Here is a 21,274-nt window from a genome sequence, read left to right on the forward strand (position 1 = left end):
CTAAATAAATCCTTTGGGTTTGTTTAGACTGGTCCATCTGATCTTTGCCCTCTTCTTCTGTTTCTAAACTGATGCAATGACCTCCTGACCTTTCACTCTGGCCCTTTGCAGCAGTGGAGGTGCTGGTGAAGGAGCTGGGTTTGCTGCTGAAGATGCTGGACCAAGAGAACCTTAGCAAATCCACCCTGGAGAAGAAAACCTCAGTGTGGAACCTCCTACAGCAGATCCAGACAACAGGTCAGATTTCCAACGGACAAGTATTAGCATGTATTAGCATTATTAGCACTTAGCATGACAAGAGCATCACAAAACCAGACACTGCTTTGGAAAAAAGAAAAACACCAAAAATACTTCAAATCAACAGTTATATTCCTTCGTAGGCAGTGATTAATCATTAATAACAGAGAATCATATTGTCAGAGGAAATGCAGCAAAGCGTAATTAAAAAAAAAACAATTTCCGAAGTTGAGAGGAATGCGGCAAGCAGCTGAGCTTTGAGGGTACAGTGGGCGCTGGTTGGAAATGGACGGTTTCCTGCATGATTTCTGTGTGATTCCCACGTGAATCACGATGAATTTCCTGAGGCCAGTTTTTTTATTTCAAAAAGAACTGCAATTGTTTTAATTTTTTTTTTTTTTTCTTCTTCCTTTGGGGGGTTTGGCATGTCTGTTTTCTCGGGGGGCGGGCGGGCCTGCTGGGTGGGGGTCCTGCTGGCGGCGCGCCGCTGGTGTGTGGGGGTCCGGGCGGCTCCGGCGGGGGTAGTGTTGGGGGGCCGGTCTGGGCGGGCTGGCTGCGCTGGCTAGGTATTCGGGTGGGTTTTCCCTCCTGGAGGCATGGCGGGGCTGCTCTGTTCCCGCTGATCGCGGCGGGTGGGGCTGCGGGGCGGGTGGGGGCCTGGAGTGGCTATGGCCGGCGCGTGGTGGGGGGCCGGGGCGGCGGAGCTGCTCTGGCCGCGTGTCAGGGCCTGGTGCGGGCGGCGGGGGGGGGCGGCGGACGTGGCTGGGCTGCTTTGGCTTCGTCCGGTGGGGGGGCGGCGCGGTTCGCTCCGCTCTGGCTTTGTGCTGCCCCTCGGGCTGCTGGGGGGGGGTGGTTGCGCCGGCTGCGGTCTGCTCTTCTTGCGGTTTTGCGCCGGGCGGCTTTTCTGCTCTCGGGCTGATTCTGTGCGCGGTGTGTTTCGTTGCGCGCTGTTGGCATCAGTCTTGGTGGGGTGGGGCTGCGCTTTTGGCCGGGGGGGCGTTTTGGGGGGGTCCCGCGGCGCTCGCGGCCGGTTCGCGGCGGATGCGCATGGGCCCCGGCCGGGGGCGGGGCCGCCTGAGTGTTGCGGGTGGTGCGGTCGCGGTGGGTGTTGCGGCCGGTCGCCGGGGCTTGGTGCTGGGGGGCGGGGCGTGTTTCGGTGCTCTGTGGGGCTGGGGCGTTTCGGTCGGCGCCGTGGGGGGGCTGGTGTTCGGTGCCCGGCCCTACTTCGGGGTTGCCGGCTGCCGGCGGGGCCCGTGGACTCGTCCCCGCGGCTCCCCGGGGCGCCGGCATGGCGGTGGCTGGGGGGCTTCTTCGTGGCTGTCTCTCCTCCTGCCTTGGTGGGGTCTGGTTTCCGGGGCTGGCCCCGCCTTGGTGCCTTCGCTTCTGGGGTCCCCTTGGGCGCCTGGGGCTTTGGGTCTCCCGGCGCTGGACTCAGTGCTCTGGGGGGTGTGCCTCTCCGGCTCTCCACAACCACTATTGAGCATTTTTTCTATGGTTAAAACTTTACATGCACAAGTTCACCCTCACAAACAACTACAGGTGCTAGGCTTCAGGTACTTAGAGATTCACTTCCAAACAGAAACCCCACATTCTTATCTTCAGGTAACACAGAGTACATGTCAGACTTAATAATATTACGTTAGCGATAGTTTCAAGGTGTTTGCTTTATTGTATATCTCGTACCATGTTTTTTGGTTGTGCTGTTCTTTTTTTTTTTTTTTTTCCATCTCATTACAGGTGTTGAAGCAGACTGAAAATGTTTTGTCATTGTCTCCTTCCTATCTCCTCTTTCTTTCATCTTTTGTCCTGTTTTTTTCTTTTTCTTTTTCCTTCTTCTTCTTCTGTTTTTCTGCTCTACTTACATTGCAGTGTCCATATGAACTGTAAAACTCCCTGCATAATTATAATAAAGCAATTTATATACATGAAACAAGTGGAGCAGTATGGCAATTGCCATACCGCTACACTTGTGAAAGTAAAATCTGTTGGGCTCCTTTTGGCATCAATACAATTATTCTTATTGCCACCTTGCCAGACAGGACACTGTAAAAAAAAAAAAAAAAAAAAAAAAAAAAAAACTGCAATGTACCCGGATAACCACCAGGTGGCGCTTGGGACCTCTGCCGTCCTAAAAGTGACGTTTGTGGGCCTGCAATCAACTGAAAAGCAGGTTTATTGGGGATCTTGGTGTGATATTGTGCTATTTTATTTTGTTTTTGATTAAAATAAAGTTAATGAATTAATTTAACATAGACAGCATAATCTTATTTTATGAAATTGGTTGCATAGTTATAGATACACCTCCGATCTTATCTGAGAACTTTTTATTTCTATTTATTTGCATCTCTATTATTTAATGAAAAATAAAATTAATTAAGTTGGAGCCGGGGATACGGACTGAGGCGCAACCAGAGAAAGTCAACTGAGACAGTGCTGCGGCTGGTGATGTTGAAATTAAAATCATATCCAAAGTTGATTCCTCATTAAGATAAGCCAAAGTTATTCAAAAGGGTATGTAAGGAAATATATTTTCTTTAGTTTTGTAAAATATAAGTGCCGTTGACAGCTTTGAGGATCAAAAGTCAAGCTAATCTTTAACTTCATTAAAATCCATCGAGAGTTTCTGTGCTTGGTCTGTAATAAAAAAAAAAGCACCCACCTGTCGCTACCACACCGTTTTTTATCACATTAGATCATAGGGATTATCATTCTACTCCCTCAAAATCTTGCTCTGATAATAACAGGCGTATTGTTATACTGTTTTTGTGTGTTACTCTCTTGCCGTAAAATATGTGACACCCCTCCCAGTCTGGTCAAGAAGCAGACTGCGAGGGGTGTCATGCGGCTCTCAGACTGCCACCTAGTGGCTATAGTAGTCACATGTTTTTCACGCAATTTGTGAAACACGCGGAGCGTGAGTGAAGTGTCAGGCAGCAAGGGCTAACGTTAGCCCATCTGCAGCAGCCCTCTCTCGGCATAGCTGTGTGTGAAAGACTGCTGGCTCTGATGGCGAGGAAACGAGTCCGTACTCGTGTTCTTGTGTCTTGAGAAACGGCTTTAGAGTTTGCCTGATTTCAGTTTTAGAAAATTTTAGAGTTTTCAGTAAACCTGCATTTTGAAACAGACCCGTAGCCTAGTAAACTAGCCCCAGCCGCCAGCGGCAAAAAAACATTTTTGCCTGCGAGGGGTATAACCTCGATCAATGCCCCAGGCCCTAAATTTTTGGGTGCAAAGCAGGCGGAGTTTTGAGGGTGTGATGACAAAGCTGCACGACTCTGGAGAAAGCACAACAAGAAAGATGGCACCAACTATTGAATTGAATGGAGCACTCCTTTGAAAGATAAAAGTTCTCTTTTCTGTTGTTGTTGTTCAATAAAAGTAGGCTATGTTTTAAGATCATTTGCGGGGAGAATATTATAATATTATATAAATCGTCACTATATGGTCCATTTACAGATTTTATGCGTAATTAAAAAAAATATTTCCAAAGTTGGAAGGACTGCGGCAACCAGTGGAGCTCCGAGGCTAACTGCAGCCAGGGTAACATTAGCCCGTCTGCAGCGGCCCTCTCTCGGCATAGTCGTGTGCAAAGGACCGCTGGGTATGATGCCGATTTTTGACTCAGCTTTGGAATCAGTTTTGGAAGGATTAGACGTGGTGTTTTCGTTGAAATGTGTGCAGGAAGAGGCTCTACGGTCATGCATTTTTAAGAAGGAACGTATTCGCCGTTTTACCGACAGGCTGTTTGTTTCTACTACCTCACAGGCACAGACAGCGGTTTGAAAAACAACAGGTTGTTCTCATCAACAATCTTGCGATGTTTCATTCATCGGGTCTAGACTAAATTACACATTTAATCTCACATTTAGTCTGGTTTATCAGGCTAACAGACCCCTGCTTTTTTGTGCAGTTTATTTTCTTTCCAGCAGGTTCTACTGGCATCGCCCAGAAAGTCCTCTGTCTACCGTCTATACACCGTCTACACTTAAATACTGCAAATATGACCTTAAACTGTATTTTAACAGCACATGTTTTCTTAGAGATGTAAATCATTTCTATTTTTTTTCTATTTCTATGAAATTTCCAAAAAATAAAAACACAGCAGTCCATTCATATGGGCCCAACTGGATCCAGTATTTCTACACTGTTATTACAACTGAACTTTGATTACTTTGTTAATTTTATTTCCTGCACTCACATTGTTTTGTGCAGATATCCTTACCGTGTTTGCTGACTCTGTCCTTTAGAATCAGGTCCAGACTACATCTATGTGAACTCCTCTGTGTACAAAAATGGGACAAGTTTCGTGGAGTCTCTCTTTGAGAAATTTGGTGAGCACCAGCAATATGAAGCAACATGTACACCTCTGTGTATATTGAGATGCTCCTGAGTTTTTTAAACTTTTGAATGCATATTCTCTTGTTTGTCCCAGACTGTGAGCTTGGGGACCTGAGGGACATCACAGATTACCTGAAAGACGACAAGAAAACACAAGATGACTCTTTAAAACAGGCAAGTGCAGCCATCCCAGATAAATGCTCCGATGTTTCCTATCTGTTGCAGATGTAACACAACAAAGATTAGTTTTGTTGTCTTCTACACTAATTCTCTACGCCTGATTTGGCAAATAGAAATCGCAGCACTATGAACTCAAAGCGATGATATATCACAGGGATACTGTTGGATAAATGTGGGATTTCCCCAGTTTTGCTCACATCAGCAGTCACCATGATGTTGGAAAACTGAGGATTAGGATATCCACCCATGTGTTTAATTTATGGAAAACCTTTTACTGCTGAGGTTTAGATTCTGTTACTCTTTGGCTTTGGAAAAAAGTGGAAACTTGGCCTAAAGAGGAAGCCTGACTTTGTTTGTATTTATGTGTCTGCCTTTCGCAGAGCTGTACAGACTCCCCTCCCCCGCTGCCCACAACGCCTCCTCCTGAGGAGTACTATGAGGAGGCGGTGCCTCTCAGTCCCGGCATGGCTCCTGAGTACATCATCACACGAGGTCAGCACATTTAAGATGAACTTGGTGACCTTTTGGGACAGTTTTCTATAGAAAACCCCAATTTTTAACAGCTTTTTTGTAAAAATCATCCAGATATGTTTATGTGTTTCCTTTTTCAGTTATAATTGCAAAGCAGAAGTTAGATTTAAAGGTATTGTGGAGGACTTTCAAGATTTTTTTAAAAGACCCGCCCTCTTCACTTTAAAGAAAATGCACATGCACAACCCTGTACCGGCTCCATGGAGGGAACACCTATTAAACTCGTGCGAGAGCGTGCAAAAGCCCATTTCTCCTCATGCATGCTCTGTTTATAAGCTTCTGTTCTCATCGCTTGAACATCCCTCTAACCCCTAAATGCCTCAATCACTATATAGAACAGGGATATATACTGGACTTTATAGCAAACTCAGTTAACTGACCGTTCAGACAGATGATCACTGCTTTTTGCTACATTGGTCATGTAACTCCTCCTTCTGCACTGCGTAGTGTGCATCATCTTTGTTATTAGTCGCTGTTGTCGGGTAGCGACAGCCTATGGCGACAGCGGGCAGCTGTGACAGGGAATCCCAGAATCCTTTGCGAGGAGAGCACTTCACACAAAGCATTCTGGGATATATCTGCCTCTTCTGAGGCCTTTCTTTTCTTGTCATACACTTCGTAGACACATTTTCTCTTGCGACCATCGGCCATTTTCAAAGAACGGTGAGAAAGGTGAGCTTTAATGACTGTCTGAAACCCTAGCATACCACATATGGAAGCAAATTGTTACCATATTTAAAATGAAAAAGCATTTTCAGAAATGCTTTTTCATTTTAAGAATGTTGCTGCATTGTTTGGCTCATAAATGAATTTAGTAATCAATAATCCCGTTTGCATTTTCTTCTTCAACACTCCTCATCCTTTTACTTAATTAAAATTGAAAAGAAAAAGACATTTGAGATTTGTTTTTTTAAATTTACCCTAGCAAATTCATACCACAATTCAATTTGAAATGTAAAATTTGAAAATGAAAAAGCATTTCCAGAAATGCTTTTTCATTTTAAGAATGTGGCTGCATTGTTTGACCAGTTTGACCAGCGCACTCCCGCGACTGGGGATGCATACCTCAGCAGGCATGCATTTTTGGGCATAACACCAATGCAGCAAGGACCTGAGGAAGAGCGGCTGCTGACGTCACTCTGCTGCCCACGCCGCTCAGAATGCTTTTTCGTTTTCGAGTTATGGACAGTACTTTGCTGGTAGACCATGAAAACGAAAAAGCAATGTCTGCTGTGTTTTCTCTTTGATTATGGCATAAAATGTGCAGTGTTAAAGAAGAAAATGAAAATGCAAACAGGATGATTGATTACCAATTACATTTATGAGCCAAATAATGCAGCCACATTCTTAAAATGAAAAAGCATATCTGGAAATGCTTTTTCATTTTAAATATGGTAACAATTTGCTTCCATAACCATAGAGATATGCATGAAGGTGCGCAGAAAAACATAGCTAACGGGAAGAGCACACAGGAAGACCTTACGTAAACATATCACCAGAATGATTGACAATTAGGAGGACCACTGATTTAGATGATCCACGCGGAAATAAAAGATTGTCCTCTATACCAGAGGTCACGGTTTAGAACTGCAATGTACCCGGATAACCACCAGGTGGCGCTTGGGACCTCTGCCGTCCTAAAAGGGACGTTTGTGGGCCTGCAATCAACTGAAAAGCAGGTTTATTGGGGATCTTGGTGTGATATTGTGCTATTTTATTTTGTTTTTGATTAAAATAAAGTTAATGAATTAATTTAACATAGACAGCATAATCTTATTTTATGAAATTGGTTGCGTAGTTATAGATACACCTCCGATCTTATCTGAGAACTTTTTATTTCTATTTATTTGCATCTCTATTATTTAATGAAAAATAAAATTAATTAAGTTGGAGCCGGGGATACGGACTGTAGCGCAACCAGAGAAAGTCAACTGAGACAGTGCTGCGGCTGGTGATGTTGAAATTAAAATCATATCCAAAGTTGATTGTCCTCTATACCAGAGGTCACGGATTAGCGGACCGTAGTCTGGATCCGGACCCAACCTGATTTAAAACATTTACAAATTACCGCATGTTGTCCAACGACAGTGTCTAACTTCACTTGCGCCTCTTCTCCTGTTAATACGGTAAAGCCCTGGGGAGCGTCCGGCTCCAGGCTGCACGTGATCCAAATGAGCCAATGAGCTGTCAGTCTGTGTTGCTGCTGCTGCTACTTTTAGACACAGCAGGCAAACCTGTGGCAAGCCGGGCGATGGGAAAGAAGGAGAAGACCATGAGATAAAGAGAGCAGAGAAAGTGTGGACTGCTGGAAGAACTGCGGTGAACTGGTGAAAGAAAAGTGAAATGGCGTGCTCAAAGATGACCCTGCACATTTAGAGGATGTTTGGCTCAACCTGCTGCTGTGAAGCAGGATTCTCCACCATGAACAGAATCAACAATAAATCTGGATCCAGGCTCAAAATGAGCTCCTTGATATGTGCTTGAGAATGGCTTAGTCAAACTTCATTTTATTTCGGTGTTAAATTCTGTTTAAAGTAACGGATTATAATTAAAAAATGTCCTTTACTGGTTGATTATTTTCTTTATTCGGATTGATTCGGTTACCCCTGCTCTTTACCTTAAAGTAAAGATATATTGAGTAAGTTGGGTTTGGTGTCCTCTATTTGCAGACAGGTCAAGCCCTCCTAACTCTATCGACGACGTCTATGAAGATACGGAAAACCCTTCCCCGCCTACTTCAGTTAACCTGCACCGCAAGAACTCCTGTGAGCTAAACCCCCCCCACAGACGTCCCAGTTTCTTCTTCTTCTTTTTCATCCACTAAACCTTCCTTCATCGTCTCCGTTGCTCCGTTAGACAATGACTCCGATGCTCTGAGCAGTTCCTACGAATCGTACGAGGAGGACGAAGAGGAGAGGAGCGCCGGCGTCACTCATCAGTGGCCTTCAGAGGAGAGCAACATACCTCCTGTTAGAGACTGTCGCATCTGTGCTTTCCTGCTGCGTAAGAAGCGATTCGGCCAGTGGGCCAAACAGTTCACCGTTATCCGGGAGAACAGGCTGCAGGTAAAAGATTCTCCTTTTCTTTTCCTAATTATTAGCAGCTTTCCAGTGACTCCCAGAAGGTTTCCACATTTTGTCACAAATATTTATCAGTATTGCGCCGATGCCATTTTTTGGCCCTGATACCGATACCCAATACCCGGCTGTGCAGTATTGGCCAATACTGATACCCAGAGATGGGAAGTAACAAAGTACAAATACTTCGTTACTGTACTCAAGTAGATTTTTCTGATATTTTTACTTTACTTTACTACTTATTTTTATGGCGACTTTTTACTTCTACTCCTTACATTTTTACACAAATATCTGTACTTTCTTCTCCTTACATTTTAAAAAATTGGCTCGTTACTTTAGTTTTGAATCATTTCAATGGAGTTACCGTTATTATTTTTCACGTCATCAATACCAAATTCAATGTAATTGGATGGGAATCTACGTTGCATTTGACGCAACACTACAAGATGAATCGACAGATTCGACGGTATTCATTGGCGGCAAATCATTGCAGCTTGGTGGCGGTGGCGTTAGCATAGTAGCATGGACGACGAGATGATTGAAAATGAACACAACGGAGATCTAGTCCTATTGGCAGACATCCATTTAAAATGTAGGCAACGGCATGAAAAAAGTGGTTTCTACTTTTACTTTGATACTTTAAGTAAATTTACAAGCCTGTACTTTGTTACTTTTACTTGAGTAAAGAAGTTTAACCAGTACTTCCACTTTTACCAGAGTATTTTTTAACACAAGTATCTGTACTTTTACTCAAGTACGGAAAGTGAGTACTTTTGCCATCTCTGCTGATACCATACCGATACCATCTGTTTGAAATGATGTATGTGTGTATATATGAAGAACTGTATACTACTAGGATGTAAAATAATTGCCATCAAGGCTTTGTCAAGCTGCTGCCTACCTTTTTGATGCAGGAAAAAGAAATAAAGTGAATCCAGTAGAGCGTTTTATTGCCTACCTGGAATGGGTGACAATAGTTCAATAAACTTTTGGCTCTCAAAATGGTATTTGTTGGTACTCGCCGATACCGATACCACCATTTTAATGCAGAATCCAGGCCCCGCCTGATACTGGTATTGGTATCGGTGCAACACTAATAGTTATGCATTTTATTGAAATCTTATGCTGTAGTTGAGGGTTCCAAATTCCCTGAGTTATATGGAGGACAAAACGCATCAACTGGAATTAATGGATTAATTATTTCCATTATTTATGTAATAAAAACATATGTTTATACTGGTAAAAGACAGCCATAAAAATATGACAAATAAATCGAAAGAGTAACTGAAAAAACGAAATATTTCTACTCTCTTAGCTGTAATTGAAAAAAAGAAACCTATGGTGATTAAATGAAGAGGCGCCATATGAGACGCTGGTAGAACAAGTTAAATAAGTTGACTAAAGGAGTGTGGTGATGAAATTCTGAGGTAAGCAAAGCTCAGCAGTGCAGAGTCGCTCCGATCTGAAAACTCTCCCAGTAGCAGGGTGGCGGTAGAGAAGCTGCAGCGCAGCTGAACCTGGGCGTATACATGCCGCTCCCACATGCAGTGGAACTGAGGGGCTATCATAACAAACCCGCACCTAAACAAGCAAACAGCATCTTTATGCTACGAGGATGTTTTCGAAACGGTAGAGGTGGAACTAAATACAAGAGGAACTAGATAGAAAAACGGGTTAAAAAAATTTCTAAATGCTGGAAGCTGGGCAGAGGTTCACCTCCTAAAACACAGCCAGGCGGATTAATTGTTAAGTGTTTGAAGAGCTGAACTACGGAGTCAAAAAGGGGTCGAAATGTTTGTAAACCCGCAAACAGTTTCTTAGTTGAAACTAAAAAAATATAAGTTCACATTGAATTTCAAAATTTTACCTTATAATCTGAGAAACTAAAAAAGCAAACATAAAGTAATAAGACTTGAACCTAAATTCTTCCCCTCAGCTTGGAAAAAAACCTCTTAATTTAGTACTAAAAACTAAACAAAAAGATTATATAAAATGAAAGAAATGGATTCGAATATGAAAATATAAAATCTCAAACTGCAATAAGTTATGAAGAAAATTTTAATTGACTTTCAATATCAACTTCTTTTTTTCAGTTTCAACTAAGATTTAGAAGTTTAAAAACATTTTGACCCCTTTCTGACTCCATAGAATCATTCTGCAGACCTGTATTTAATTTATTATGTTCCATGGCCAACAGATCAATAGGAGGACTGAAACAGCTAATCTCTCTAATAATCGATAATTAAAATAATCATCAACTGATTTGGTAGTCAGATCAAATCAGTAATTTAGACAAAAATACAAATATGATCTATAAACGTTCATAAACATTATATATATATTTAAAAAAATTTGCATTAAAGAAATAATTAAATCTATATCTATTGTTTACGTTGTTAAAATGCACAATTAAAATATGTATTTAAAAAAATATATGAATTTGCTCAAGTATCTCTTCTTGATTTAATCGATTATTGCAAAAATAATTGATAAATTAATCATGAGGTGCACTACAAAATTATCTAGAAATAAGTCAACATTTTTTTTATTTTAATTAAATGTATTTATCCTTAATTTGAGAAGGTGAATAAGAAGATTTGCCAATTTAATTAGTATTTTTACATAATACACACTTGAAATAAGAGAAGGCCATGTTTTTAAAAAAAAATATAAATGTCAATTGTCTTTTTCTGTTGGCAAGGTGTCACACTTACCTCCTCAAGAACAAATGCACTTATTTTAAGAACAAATAATTTATTTAGATTTTTTTCCAATGTGTGGTCCTAGTTCTGAAATACTCTTGATATACCGTAAACTATAAGCCGCGACTTCCTTCCCATTTTACGACCTTATGGCTTATTTAACAATAACCATGTTGACGTCACATTTGCTTCAACACACAAGTACGGTAGCCGCGCGGGAATGCGGAAGTCCTCCGGAAGCAGACTTCTACCGCGAGCGGTACGAGACAGAATGACAGCGAGCGCAAGACAGTTTGTGCTAAACATAAAAAACCTGCAGCTTATAGTCCGGTGCGGCTTGTATATGTACAAATCATGCAATTTAGCTTCTGCAGCTTATATTCAGGTGCGGCTAATAGTCCCAAAATTACGGTAGTCTATGTCAGCAAACTTAGCTACGTTTTACAGGAAAACAACTCTCAAAATATGCAATACAAACACATTAGCTGAGAAACCTGTAGGAGAGCTGGTTTCACTGGGTATTTCAAAGACATAAAACATACGAGTTATATTTCTTCCCAATCACAGTTCTGTACAACCAAAAAAGTAAAAAAAAAAAAAAAAAAGCAATCCACTGGACTTTGTTTCCAAGTTTGAAGACATTTCGCTTCCCATCCAGGAAGCTATTTCAATTCAAAATGTCAGAAATAGCTTTGAGTTTAAGGCTCTTATTCAGAAGCGCAACAAAGCCTTGTTTTTGTTTAGAAAACATGCAAATTGAAATGGACAAACGGGTCAATCTCTTTGGAATGGGGGTCGTTTGGCTTCTTTTGTTAGCCTGCAATTCAACATACCTGTCTATGGCCCCGTCCACACGAAGTCAAAACGAACACGAAACGCTAATATTTTCCAGAACGTTTGTCGTAAAGACGGAGACGTAAAATAAATGTGATCGACCACAGGAATGCATGAAAACGCTGCAAAATGTATGCCAGGCCTGTAAGTGGCGCTGTGGTGCCAAAGCAAAAATAGGCGACGAAATGTTGGGTAATGTTGTAAAAAAAAAATGCGGTTAGTGTGTAAAGATGGAAACGAGAAAACGGCGTTTCAAAATCGTCCCACTCTGAAGGCTGAATAAAAAAAAGATTGTTTACAGACCCCCGAAACGCCGGCTTCGTATGGATGAGAGGCTGGTTTGGTGAAAAATTTGTGCGTTTAGGCCAGGGTTTGACTTCGTGTGGACGGGGCCTATGTCTCTGAAAGGGGGGTTGGTAAAGGGAATCGTTGGCCTGGCTGAAAAGGTGAGGTCCTCTGTTCCCCTGTAAAGGGTTTAGGGCTGCGATGATAGCGGGAAGGACTCAGCTCTATCTATGTAGGTTTTTGAAAGCTGAAATCTGAGTCCCCCCCCCTCTGTTTAAGGTTAGTTTTTCTTTATTATCATAGATGGCTTCCTTCACACCCCTCTCAAACCACCTGTCTTCTTTGTCCAAAATGTGAACATTCTGTCCTTTGTCCATAAAGTGTAGTTGTACTGCAGAATCTTGTCCAGAGGAGGGCGATCTACTGTGTTGGGCCATGAATTTGTGGAAAGGTTGTTCGGTTTCTCCAGATAAAGATCAGAGCATTCCTCGCTGTACTGAACAGCAGACACCACTCCAGTGGATTTTTAAAACAACTTTATTGGAATGACTATAACCTGGATGACTGAGAATCTTCACCAGCGTAGTTCTGAAAATTTTCTTGCATTAAAATGAATCTCGCAATGAATGGCACAGCAGCTGGCAATTATAATAACTCAGAACACACTTTTCCTTTTTCCTGCAGTGCTATAAGAACTCCAAAGACACGTGTCCCTACGTCGACCTCCTGCTGCCGCAGTGCTCCGTGGTCTACGTACCTAAAGACAGCAAGAAGAAGCAGCACGAGCTGAGGTTCACCTTACCCAACGGCGATGGCCTGGTGCTGGCGGTTCAAAGCAGGGAACAGGCTCACAAGTGGTTAAAGGTAGAGTCGACATGTTCGTGTAAAAAATGTAGACTGAGAATTTAGGGACATTTAAATGGACTCCTCGCATGTAGGTCGTGAAAGAGGCAAGCGGTCAAAGCGGGGAACCTGAGGAAGCCACATCTCCCAACACCCAGAGGAAAACCGAGCTTGACAAGGTGAGGATGTTCATGCTTAGGCTTCCCTGTCATTTCTATTCCCAGGGTATAATCACACAGCTGAGGTGAGGAAAAGTTGGATTTAAGTAGCAATTGTGCTGTCACCATCAATTTTCCTAAACAGTTGTTTGGCTCGGCGCAGTGAAGCAGGATGCCTGTGTTAATGCTACAATGACAGAGGCGGCAGTGAGTCAGCCTTTGAAAATCGTCCGAAGCTAACAGGAAAATTGTTCCAACATAAACTAGAAAAGCCTCTGACACAGAAACACAGATGAGCCGCCGCCGCGGAGGGAGGGCAAACACATGATAGGTGGTTTCTTTCTCTGTGTCTTTATAACTCTTAACCTAAAGTCAGTCAAACTTGTTCTCATGCTGAGCGACCCTTGGGTGGGATTCAGACGTCGTTGATGAATCTAAAACTGTGATTTCCTTGTTCCCTCCACAGAGGTTGTCTGTCGACAGAAACACGTCCGATTCAGACGGCGTGGGCGTTTCCGTGGGGGAGAGCAGCAAAGAGAACGGTGAGACATTTCTTCACCTCCTGCTCGGTTTAAACATGCATGTTTTCATTCTCCTTGGAAATGTTGTCATGTCAGAACTTAAACTGCAGCGGATCGAGTTTTTGTAAGGCAAGGCAAGGCAAATTTATTTATATAGCACAATTCAGTACAAAGACAATGCAAAGTGCTTTACATGATTAAAATACAGGAAGATAAACAGAATCAAAGCAAGTAGGAAAACATAAAAAATAAAATAAAAATGCAGAAATAATAATAGAATATTACAAACAGTTGGACTAAAGAAAATATGTTTTAGTTGAACTGTTTAACTAGAACAGTGGAAGGCAATACTAAACAAATGTGTTTTTAGTCTTGATTTAAAGGAACTTTTACAGTTTTCTGGAAGTTTGTTCCAGATAAGTGGAGCATAGGAACTAAATGCTGCTTCTCCATGTTTAGTTCTGGTTCTAGGTCTGCAGAGCAGGCTGGAGCCAGAAGACCTGAGTGGTCTGGAGGGTTGATACACTGATAGCATGTATTTAGATGCTAAGCCATTCAGAGAGTTTTAGACTAACAGAAGTATTTTAAAGTCTATTCTCTGAGATACAGGGAGCCAGTGGAAGGACTTTAGAACTGGGGTGATGTGCTCTACTTTCTTAGTCTTAGTGAGGACAGGGGCAGCAGCGTTCTGGATCAGCTGCAGCTTTCTGATCCACTTTTTAGGCAGACCTGTAAAAACACCGTTGCAGTAATCAATGCGACTAAAAATAAACGCATGGATTAGTTTTCCAGATCATGCTGAGACATTAGTCCTTTAGTCTTGGAAATGTTCTTCAGGTGATAGAAAGCATACCTAGTAATTGTCTTTAAATGCTTTTGGAGGTTCAAGTCTGAATCCAGCACTGTAGACTAACATAAAATGGTCCCTAACTATAAAGAGAACATACATACAAATTGTCATCAAATATAATAAGATATTTGTAGTTTTTTTTTATTCAACCCCCTTTAATGAAATTACCTCTAAATTAAATTGTACGGAGCGCTATTTAGAAAAGCTTTCAAAACGAGAGAAAGGAAATGGAGAAACTGTAAACCTACCAAGGACGTGGCAAGCCAAGCGAATCAAATCCAATGAAAGCCGTAGGAACAAATCCACATCCGTCCATCCATTTGTAGATTAGATTTAAGAAAATGGAATCCAGAAAAATAACAAAAATGTTTTAATAAAAATAAGTGTTTTAATTTTTTTCATGTTTTATTGCAAAATATTTCAAAAAGCAAACTGAAAAGAATGCAGTTTGTGAAACTCAATTTAACCCTATAATGCCAAATGTATCATATTTGATACAAACGGTTTCTGAAATGTTTTGCGTCTGACATCTTTTACATAATTTAATGGTAAAAACTTTGCTCAAAATCCTATTGTACACAATCAGATATACCTGATAACAGCCAGTAGAAGACTACACAAAAAATAATCTTGACTTATCGCATAGTAATAAATTATTAATATCAAAAATGTATTTCTGTTTTTTCCTTTTACATATTTTGTTAAAAGGCCAAATAAGGACTTAAAACCCTAAAAAAAGTAATTTTTTGTTTTGTTTTATTCTTGGTTTGGGCTTTAAAAGGTTAAAAAACAAAAATAAATTCTCCACTGTGAGATCAGTAAAGTTAATTGATCAATCAAATTTTAAAGAAAGCAATTTAAAAACAATTACCAAATGGAGCAAAAAACATGAAAAGCATCAAATTTGTAAAAAAAAAAAAAAAAACAGCTAAACAAAACAAGAAATTCCATATTTAAAATAAGTAAATATGAAAAGTAAATTTGAAAATAATAACATTTGAAAAGAAACAGCAAAGTTGCTCTAAAAACTGTTTTTGATTAAAACGTTCCTCAAAGCCTAATTTCTGGTTTGCAACTTTTTCACATTTTAATAAAAAAAAAAAAAATGCCTTCTTTGCTCCGAACAATCACAGATCAAAACTGACTCCATAGTCATGTAGGTGAAAAAGAAAACATGTGCAGGATGGTTGTTGGATCAGATAACACCAGAATAGTTTGGTGCACTGCAAAAACAATCCAGAAATAAGTAAAAAATGGCTTAAATTAAGTATATTTAGCCTTAATTTGAGCAGGTAAATAAGATGATTTGCCAATGGAATGAGTATTTTCACTCTTAAAATAAGATAGTTAGATAATATTTACTTGAAATAAGACGATAAAATTGTTTTTTCTAATTTTGAAAGGAAATTGTCTTGTTCCATTGGCAAAGTGTCTTACTTACCTCCTCAAATCAAGGAAAAACGCACTTATTTTAAGAAAAGAATAACTTATTGAGATTTCTATTTTTTGCAGTGTGCACTCAGTGATACTTCACAGAGTGGTGTTAAAGTTGTGGAAAAACTTGTTAAAAACCGGACAATCTTTGAAAAAAAACCCGCTAGTAGTTGCAACATTTTGGAGATGAAAAAAAGTCCCAATCCCTACTACAGATAGATGTAAAGCAGCTCCAATTCTGTTTTAGTTAAGGTGAAACGTGGAGCTTTCGCTGCAGGACGTAAGATCACACGCATCATCAGTTTCTCCAAGAAGAAGTCGTCCCGTTCGGGCGACTCCAGGACATCCAGCAGCGATCCTCGGCAAGGTAGCAACCGGATCCTCTCAGGACCTCCTTTATTCTCCGATTTTTCTGTACAGTTTATTATTTCCTTCCCTGCTTTCAGGCTCCTTGCTGGTGCTGGTGAACCAGGTGTGGCGAGAGCACTGGTGCTGTGTGTGCAGAGGCTCCCTGCACTTCTACCAGGACAGGGGGGACCCTCGGAGCTCCCTGCCTTCCCTTCCCCTGAATGGCTGTGAGGTGGTCCCCGGGCTGGGACCCAAACACCCCTTCGCCTTCCGTATCCTGAAGGACAGCACGGAGATGGTGGCTCTGGAGGTGAAAAAAAGCGAAATAACTGCCTCTACTTTCAGAAAGACGGTTTTCTTTTTTCTAGACCCTATGAAAATATTGGAGCTTTCAGATCATGCAGATCTTCTGATCATTGTCGCGTTTCTCCACAGCCGGCAGATGGTGGCGCTTCACCTCTCAAAACGTTAATAACTCAGAATGCATGTAATTACAAGGGTAAAATGTTTAATTCAATTCAATTTAGTTTATTTATATAGCGCCAATTCATAACACGTCATCTCAAGGCACTTTACAGTTCACCAGATCATACAATTAAACATGTCTAACATGTCTATATTTACCAATATAGACATGTTAGACATTGTTGGAAATATTAGATTCTCCACAACTCAACCACTGACTTCATTTAAAGCTACAGTGTGTAATTTTCAGCGACATCTAGCGGTCAGACTACAGACCGCAGCAACATGAACATCTCCCCCCCACCGCTTCTCCCCCCCAACAGTACGGCGAGCGTTACGGGACAAAATTTCTTCTACGACGTCCACATCACCTACCCTCTCAAGTGATGAGGTTTGTTTACATAGATAATTTTACAGATAGTGTTTCATTAGTCTGTGTAGGGTATAGATTTCATGTAGACTTAAGATAATAAATATACCCGTTATTTTTTCTACATCGTTGTGACGTCTTGGTGAGCTGCTTTGCATGGTGATATAAACAGACGAAGTAATTGTAGTCATTAGTTTAACAGCGAGATTGTGTTCGCTGGAAGAATATATATTCCCCGTTTACAGAGTCCAAGTCATTTTGGTGGCACGGGGGTTACAACGCGAGGGAGAGGGAGAGGACAAGGGCGAAGGCAGGGAGGCCGTGCAGTTAGGGCCAGGCGAGAGAGGGGAGCCAGCGGGGTGAGAGCAGAGGAGGAAAGGCTTGAAGATCTCCAAAGGAGCCGGAGAGAAGTAACCGAGGTATATATCCAGAAAATTATTTTACAGAAAATTACTGAATCATTACCTGTGAAACGTCAGGGACGTTGCTGAATAAGTATACTGGAGAGTAACAGCATCATCACGCAGCATGTTATTGTTTTAGACAGGTCTGAGCATCCTGTACTCCAAAAACTGCAGTGATATTAGACAATTGTGTGTGTAGGATTAATTACCTGTCCAAGAGAAAACTGGCAACTTGAGCGTCACTTTGAAAACCTTTTTCCTCCATCAGTGACTTCCATCGTGTAAATGCCGTGCCAATGTTGATCCGTGTTTTTTGCCGTTTCTTGTCACGCTTGCGTTTATTCTCGTCGTGTTTCCGCTTCTTAGATGACGGGGGTTCGGTGTCCGCCGCTTTTCGTTGTGATACAGAGTAGGCATGATCCTCCATTCGTCTGATGTTTGGCCACACAGTGCCAAACAGTTTGCAAAGTCACTCACGCCTGCCGCCTTGTTTACCTTTCTTGTTACTGAGGCGCAGTATACCTGCTTCTTCTTCTTCTTCTTTGGTTTCAGGCAGACTAAACGCTTCTCAGGCATAATACTGCCATCTACTGTTCAGTACCGTCTCAGTTCATCTCTCTCAACTTGCCGTAGTTATTTTTGAGCGTCATGGGAGATCTCGCAATCGCTAGTTTGTTGCCTCTGCGCTTGCCGTAGCGCAAAGATGTCAGCCTCCATGGCTGCGAGACCCGCTCCTATGTAATTATAAATAACGAATTCTAAGGCAACGCAAATATTATGGTTAAAAGGCTGAGCTCATAGGTGATGATAAATAACATAGTTATGTATAATATATTAAATTTCTGACTTTATATGCCTGTAATTATTACACACTGTAGCTTTAATGGAAACAGAGAGCACCAAAGCACAATTAACACAGATATAGAAGCATGTTAAAATGTAAAAATTACAAAACAGCCACAAAAACATACCTTTAAAGGCGTCCAGAAGCCGTTTTATAAATCCAATCTCCAATTGTTTATACTCCATTTGTCCATAAGGGTCCACAGATTAAAAATAATCCAGATTATTCATAATAAAAATATTCCATGATAAGAAAATCGCCGTATAACATCCAGTTTTTGACATAAGAAAAGTTAGCTGCATAGCTAATGCTTAGCATCATGCTAATATTTACTCCTAATACTTATTTCCACAGTTGTTTGCCTGCAATGTTTGGTGTGTTTCTTTACTTCGTCTTCTTACCTACAAGCAGAGATGGCAAAAGTACTCACTTTCCGTACTTGAGTAAAAGTACAGATACTTGTGTTAAAAAATGCTCTGGTAAAAGTGGAAGTACTGATTAAACATCTTTACTCCAGTAAAAGTAACAAAGTACAGGCTTGTAAATTTACTTAAAGTATAAAAGTAAAAGTAGAAACCACTTTTTTCATGCCGTTGCCTACATTTTAAATGGATGTCTGCCAATAGGACTAGATCTCCGTTGTGTTCATTTTCAATCATCTCGTCGTCCATGCTACTATGCTAACGCCACCGCCACCAAGCTGCAATGATTTGCCGCGAATGAATACCGCAGAATCTGTCGATTCATCTTGTAGTGGTGCGTCAAATGCAACGTAGATTCCCATCCAATTAGATTGAATTTGGTATTGATGACGTGAAAAATAATAACGGTAACTCCATTGAAATGATTCAAAACTAAAGTAACGAGACAATTTTTTTAAATGTAAGGAGTAGAAAGTACAGATATTTGTGTAAAAATGTAAGGATTAGAAGTAAAAAGTAGCCATAAAAATAAGTAGTAAAGTAAAAATATCAGAAAAATCTACTTGAGTACAGTAACAAAGTATTTGTACTTCGTTACTTCCCATCTCTGCCTACAAGACTAAAGTTTCCGCATCTTTGTTAGCCAATGACGCACCGAGTAGAGCAATATTACGCCTCATAGAGTCCTGCTGTTATTGGTTAAAACCAAGTGGGCTGTTTGGCTTTGTAGCCAATGAAATAAGGTTTCGAACAATCCTACACGTGGGTAGATTATATAAAGCAGATCAATGTGTGCAGCTCCAAGCTGAATAATAACAACACTGATATTTTTTAAGTTTGGATGCTGATTTCGTTTTATGACAATGCCTAAGGCTGAAAAAAATAAAAATAAAAATACAGCTCAGAAAAGGCACTGGGGCTTATTTTAGCTTGAAAAGCAGCAGTTTATCTATTTTTTAAATAGATTTTTATGTTATTTTAGGTTTATAAATGTTCCGTAAAAGTAAAAAAAAACAACAATCCACTGGACTTGGTTTCCAAGGTTTAAAGACGTTTCGCTTCCCATCCAGGAAGCTTTTTCAATTCAATGTCTGGATCCGCAAATGTTACATTTGGTTTTTTGCACTGATTCTGAAAAAAAGTGAAAAATACTTACTTCATAAATGTTTTGTGGTGATGAAAATGCCCCAGTGTTATGCTATGGGTCAAATAGTTGAATAAAAGCATTTGGCACAAATTGGAGAGATTTGGAGACGCTGGTAACACCAAAAGTTCAAAGCCCCACAGCTCTGGAACTGTAGCTAGAGGTCTGAAGTTTTCTCCATTTGTGGTTTACATGATGTAGAACAAAGGTAGTACAATACCTATTATCAAACATGTCTTTAGTACCACTGTTCAAAAAAGACCTTCTATTTTCGGGAATAAAAAAAACATATTTGAGTCATGTTTAAACTGATGCAGCTTAGGCTGTGTTTTACTCACCCAATTTTCTACTACCTCAGAAACTCGAAGATGTTAGCTTTGAAATGATGTATCACACGTGTAATTTGGTCTTACAGTTCCTCAGTTAGTTGCTTTTCCATTTGGATATGCACTTCAAATCACTTCAAATAACTTCAAATGAGGTTGGTGTTAAGTTATAAAGCCCAAATAAATGTTCCTCCTTTGAGCAGCATGTTTGGGTGGAGACCAAAGCAGAGTAAAGAAAATGTAAAATATTTGACCCCTGAGAGGATAAAAAGAACAAAACTTTGCAATAAGAGTTTAGATGTTTGTTTTTGTAACAGCCGGCCCTTCCTCCCTGCCTCCTAGATGAAATAAATTAGAAATGCTTGTGGTTTGATAGGCGAGCAGCTCTGATGAACTTGGACGGTGGCTCGGCGTCATCCTCGCGGAAACAGGCTGCGCCACAGACCCGGAGTCCCTGCACTACGACTACGTCGACGTGGAGACCCTCGCACACATCCGGGACGCCGCTCGAAATTCCTTCCTGTGAGTGAGGCGTTGATTATGTCTGGGATAATCTGGACGAGTTCGAAGCCGATTGGGAGCGTTTTGACCTCTGCCCTGTTTCCCGTGTTTCCTCTCTGCTCTGATCCCAGGTGGGCCACCTCCTCCAGCAGCACCTCCACAGACTCCAGGACGTACGACGAGGTTCCCGCTGAGGTCACACAGGTGAGGCCCACGTGCTGAAATGCCCACGCTCTCTTTCCTGGCTTCTGAAGGTTTTGCTTTGATGTGATCGGACTGAGCATGAGCAGCTGTGGTGAAGCGTCACTGTCTGAATGAAAGACAGAAAAATAGACGGTGGTCTGTTTCATGTCGCTTTTAAGGCCAGAGGTGGAAAAAAAAGACTTTTCAGACGAGTGAGAAGAAGGTCAAAGGTCAATACAGTTTAACAGACCATAAACAAATCTGTTTTCTCCACATA

General features: G+C 41.1%; 1 protein-coding gene across 2 annotated transcripts in view; it reads left to right on the forward strand.

The window, feature by feature from the left end:
• The window catches only part of afap1l1a (actin filament associated protein 1-like 1a), a 75,164-nt gene that overhangs the window by 40,815 nt on the left and 13,075 nt on the right, over window positions 1-21,274 (forward strand). For both annotated transcript variants that reach the window (XM_038281254.1, XM_038281253.1), the window contains exons 2-14: window positions 112-237; window positions 4,485-4,568; window positions 4,670-4,749; window positions 5,136-5,247; window positions 7,956-8,051; window positions 8,143-8,351; window positions 12,869-13,048; window positions 13,123-13,206; window positions 13,652-13,727; window positions 16,238-16,357; window positions 16,437-16,648; window positions 20,690-20,835; window positions 20,946-21,018. In XM_038281254.1, coding sequence (XP_038137182.1) covers window positions 112-237; window positions 4,485-4,568; window positions 4,670-4,749; window positions 5,136-5,247; window positions 7,956-8,051; window positions 8,143-8,351; window positions 12,869-13,048; window positions 13,123-13,206; window positions 13,652-13,727; window positions 16,238-16,357; window positions 16,437-16,648; window positions 20,690-20,835; window positions 20,946-21,018 — 1,598 coding nt within the window. The remainder of the gene's footprint in view (window positions 1-111; window positions 238-4,484; window positions 4,569-4,669; window positions 4,750-5,135; window positions 5,248-7,955; window positions 8,052-8,142; window positions 8,352-12,868; window positions 13,049-13,122; window positions 13,207-13,651; window positions 13,728-16,237; window positions 16,358-16,436; window positions 16,649-20,689; window positions 20,836-20,945; window positions 21,019-21,274) is intronic.

This window comes from Cyprinodon tularosa, unplaced genomic scaffold (genome assembly GCF_016077235.1).
Source record: "Cyprinodon tularosa strain WSP-4 unplaced genomic scaffold, ASM1607723v1 ctg169, whole genome shotgun sequence".
In the NCBI taxonomy this organism is placed as follows: domain Eukaryota; kingdom Metazoa; phylum Chordata; class Actinopteri; order Cyprinodontiformes; family Cyprinodontidae; genus Cyprinodon; species Cyprinodon tularosa.